Below are 4,593 nucleotides of genomic sequence, written 5' to 3'. Positions count from 1 at the left end.
CTCGTGGCTGATAGTAGCCATCAGCATAGCATCTAGTTTCCAGGGTGAGCACAAGATGTTCGCTGCCTTAAAGACTCTTCCTATTTATGTCTTACTATTTCTATTCTGAGAAATAGACAAATTTATATATTATTATATTCGAGATTTGTATATTTTTCATTAGATGCTCTTGTATGGCTTAGACCAGATCACGGGGTATTTTCCTTATTTCCGCGCTATTTCTATTATATATTATTGTGAGACTTATGTAATTATTCTCTTCCGCATGATTTATTTAGTTACTTATATATTTATTTATGTTGAGTTGAGGGTTTGCTTACCGATGTGGGAAAGGTAAGTGCCCGCACGACTTAACCAAATTGGATCGTGACAGTATCATGCATGCAACCCATGTCTATCCTACCATACGGATGGTATCTATTAAGTTGACGGAGTTGAAAGACCACTGCAAGATTTTTTAGGTATGATTTATTAGAAGGAGTCTCTTGCCTTGGGGTGCTCATTTCTTATTTGTGAACAAGAGGATGGCATAATGTGTATGTCTATTGCTTATAGACAATTGAACAAGGTTACCATAAAGACAAAACATCTTTTGTCTCGCATTGATGATTGGTTTGATCGATTACAGGGTGCCGCAATCATCAATGTTTTAAGCTCGGAGTATCTCCAAATCAAGATCAAGGCTTCCGATATTCTCAAAACAGCTTTCAAGACTCCTTTTTTAAGATAAATAGGGGAAAATAACTTAATAAAAATGATAACTAACTCATTATTACCACATTAAAAATCATAAAGTAGTGTAATTTTTTAAATAATATTAGTGTATATAACCAAAAGGACATTAATTATTCATTAAGAAGTAGGGTTGTCAATGGTACGGTTTGGGAGGTTATTTTATAAAATTTATACCATACAAAATTTTAGGTTATTTTATTTGTATAACCAAAATTAGACTTTTTGAAAGCGTCTCATCATCTCGGTTTTTCTTTGCTATCGGTACGGTTCGGTTAGTTATTCGGTATTTTATAAAGAAAAATTCATAGAAAAGTCACAAGTAGAAGTTGTACATGATACCGTGCATACTTGTATAAAACTTTGGCAAAAACTCTCTAGACATTTTATTGTTTAAAAAGTAAAGAATCAAGAAAATAAGAATCACAATAAGAATAGCGATCCATCCCACTATTTTATATTAGTGCAAGATAATATTAAATAACGACAAAAAATTTAGATCACACGAGCTGGAAGTAATCAATCAAGATGAGACACAGGAACTAAGTCTAATAAGATTCAATATCCAATAAAAGAATTTAAATCATACGAGAGGAAAGATATCTAATACATTGTAGCTTGTTAATTACTCAAGATTGTTGGAATACCTTGTAACTTAGTGGTTATCGCTTGAGGTGCTAGAACTAATTAGTTTCAATAGGGATAGCATAACAGGTTTCGGAGTTGGGACTTTAGTGTTAATTACTTGTTGCCAACTTGTAGTCTTTTCCATCACCCTAGGCACAAGATGAAAAATTTAATATTTTATTAATTTTAAACTTAATATATAAAATACACATATAAATGAATTCGGTATTTTTTCGATTTATTTTTATAAAATAAAAAGCCTACCCATTTTTTCGGTACGGTTAGAAATTTATATAAAAACCGTAGGTTTTATTAAAAAATCCTAATAATCGGTTCGGTATGATTCGATCGATTAAGTCAGTTTTATCAAACCATTGACACCACTATTAAGAAGTTGCAATAATTTCGGATCTAAACTAAAAGTTTTGAAGATAGGGTTGAGTCATGTGGTCGAGTGGTAGTATTCAGCTCTTCTCTCCTTTTGGTTTGTCTCTTTTAACCTGTTTAGTTGTCATAAAGTCACGTGAATGTCTAAGCCCTCTCTCCTAAGACTAAAAACTCTCCTTTTAAGACTCCCCCACCAATATCTCCCTCTGGATCAATTCCCCTATCTTATTCCTTCTTTCATTTCTTGATCACTTCCCAGCTTTGCCCATGACTACTCCTACTGATCACATAAATTATTCTACTCCTTTTCATTTTGGGCTTAATAATAATAATGATGATCATGATATGAAGTACAATTCTCTTGTTAACCCTAACTATCAGGCTTCTTCAACTACTTCTCACTCATCCTATCATCACTTTTTCGTCAACTCAACTACTGATCAAACTGGAAATTATAATCACCATACGGAATATTATATGCCACAGCACCAACCTGAGGTACATACAACAGAAGGGTCTTTCTTTTTCTCATGTTTGATCATGTTACTTTATCTAAAAAAAAAAAAAATACTTTTGAATACTAGTTAATTAAGACAATTTTCCCAAGAACACTTGGATTTTGTTCTTCAGGTGCCGATTAATTGACTAATGCTGAGTGTGTTTTTGTTTGTGGATCTTATAGGTGGATAATGATGGTGTATCATATGATCTAGGGAAGAAAAACAAGGTAAGTAGTGGCCTCAAATTGACTTTGTGGAAGAGAGAAGACGAGTTGGTGTCTTCAAAGATAAAAGACTCGGATCAAGCAAGAATGAAAAACACCACCAAAAATACTTGCATCAAATTGAAGTTGGAAGATCAGAAGCAAAAGCTATCACCTCCTTTAGAAACTGATTACAGCAGCAACAGCTCAAACTATATACCTATTAGGGTTTGTGCTGATTGTAACACTACTAAGACCCCTCTTTGGAGAGGTGGTCCCAAAGGACCTAAGGTAATTCTTTCTTTTTTCCTTCAATTAGACATGTCAAATAAATGTGTAGTTTTAATTCGTATAACAACATAAACTTTTAAGAGCATTCCGGTTCTAGGTTCAAATCTCACTGCCTCTACTTAAAAAACAAAAAAATATTTTTACATTTTTTGCCTATGAAAAAGAATCATGCTCACTCTTGAGAGAGCGTGTTAAGACGGAGTTATATAATATTCTCTCTAACAGTTTAAGTTTTCTGATGAGATGGTAGCATATGAAAGACCTTTTTTTATTTTTCTTCCGCTTGATAAAATTCGTACCGAAAGTAAACATATATGAGGACAGTCTTTTTTTAATTTGGCTGTTAAAATTTGTACTGAAACTGAAATGATGTTTACATATGGTACAGTCACTGTGCAACGCATGTGGAATCCGACAAAGGAAGGCAAGACAAGCCATGGCAGAAGCAGCTGAAGCTGCAGCAATTGGGAAAACTCACACAACTGATCAAACATCATCTTCAACAATGAAGATAAAGATACAACACAAGGAGAAGATAGCAAAAGTTAATACAAATCATGTTGCTCCCTACAAGAAAAGGTGCAAATTTAGTCCATCTTCCTCTAGTACTAATGCACCAAAGAAGATTGGTAATTTCGAGGATTTCTTGATAAACTTGAGCAACAATTTGTCATTCCACCAAATTTTCCCACAAGACGAGAAGGAAGCAGCAATTCTCTTAATGGCATTGTCTAGTGGCCTTGTTCATGGCTAATTATTGTCTCAATTAGTTAGCTATTTTTCAAGTGAGCACTTCAAATTAAGGTCAATTAGAATTTCTTAGGTTGCCTAATTAGACGGAAGTAGCACTAAATCAATAGTGTGAGTTTGTGTTTGAGATCATAATTACTAGAAAGAGTAATACTTATATGAGTGTTAGCAAGAGTGAGAGTAAGTTGAGTCACGAAATTTTTAATAAGATATACTAGGAGTGTTAGCAAGAGTGAGAGTAAGTTGAGTCACGAAATTTTTAATAAGATATACTAGGAGTACTAAATTAAGTATGCTTTGTATGGTGATGATCGATGGTAAGATCATAATGATATAGATTTGAACAAGGTGAAAACAAGAAAATTTATCACTTGATTCACTTGTTCATCAACCTAGTTGTGAGGATACTATTAATATATAGTATTACACTTTCTCAGCAATAGTGATAAATTTCTTGTCTTACTGATTCATAGATCTCTTATCTGCAACCATATTTTTTGTTTAATTTCTTCTTTATCTGGAAACTATATAGAGTGTATGAGCTTCTTGATTTTGCCAATTGAGACAAAGCCAAATGAGTTGTGACCGACTGGTTGAAGTCCCAGTTAGTAAGTGGAGACTTATCCCTTAGGGTGAGGATAAGAAACAAGGGAAAAATAATAATCTCACAGACAATGAAGATTAGGAAGGATTACCTTGTACAGTTGTAGATTAATTATGTTAAGATACTACATAAATAATACTAGTCCATTTACACAATTGGCTCAAGGAAGTAATTCTTTTTCACTAGTAGAGCGATATTTATTGAACTTGAGTACTTGATTAAATGCCAGCTTTATCCTTTTTAGGTTAAAACACATTAAGGGGTCGTTTGGTTTGTGGGAAAAAGGATAACAATTGCTGAATAAAGTATAAGATTATTTATTATTTTGTTCCACATTTATACTTTTGATTCCAGGTCTAACAAGCCCCATTTGTACCATAATGATGATATTATTTTTATACTATAATTAAAGTGATAACAAAGTCGGGATTAGTTATCCCGGATAACAAATCGTAATGGCAAAGATGTCATTCTCCGAATCTCTTCTTCCAAAGTACTT

General features: G+C 33.2%; 1 protein-coding gene across 1 annotated transcript; it reads left to right on the top strand.

Annotated features, from left to right (window-relative positions):
* The first annotated feature begins 1,866 nt into the window (after positions 1-1,866).
* LOC132037711 (putative GATA transcription factor 22) lies at positions 1,867-3,712 on the top strand. The gene is made up of 3 exons (XM_059428305.1): positions 1,867-2,244; positions 2,429-2,740; positions 3,129-3,712. The coding sequence occupies exons 1-3, from the start codon at positions 2,014-2,016 to the stop codon at positions 3,492-3,494; spliced, it is 909 nt and encodes a 302-aa protein (XP_059284288.1). The 5' UTR covers positions 1,867-2,013; the 3' UTR covers positions 3,495-3,712.
* Positions 3,713-4,593: the final 881 nt, after the last annotated feature.

The sequence above is a fragment of the Lycium ferocissimum genome, chromosome 11 (genome assembly GCF_029784015.1).
Source record: "Lycium ferocissimum isolate CSIRO_LF1 chromosome 11, AGI_CSIRO_Lferr_CH_V1, whole genome shotgun sequence".
In the NCBI taxonomy this organism is placed as follows: domain Eukaryota; kingdom Viridiplantae; phylum Streptophyta; class Magnoliopsida; order Solanales; family Solanaceae; genus Lycium; species Lycium ferocissimum.
This window is presented reverse-complemented; position numbering and strand designations above follow the sequence as displayed.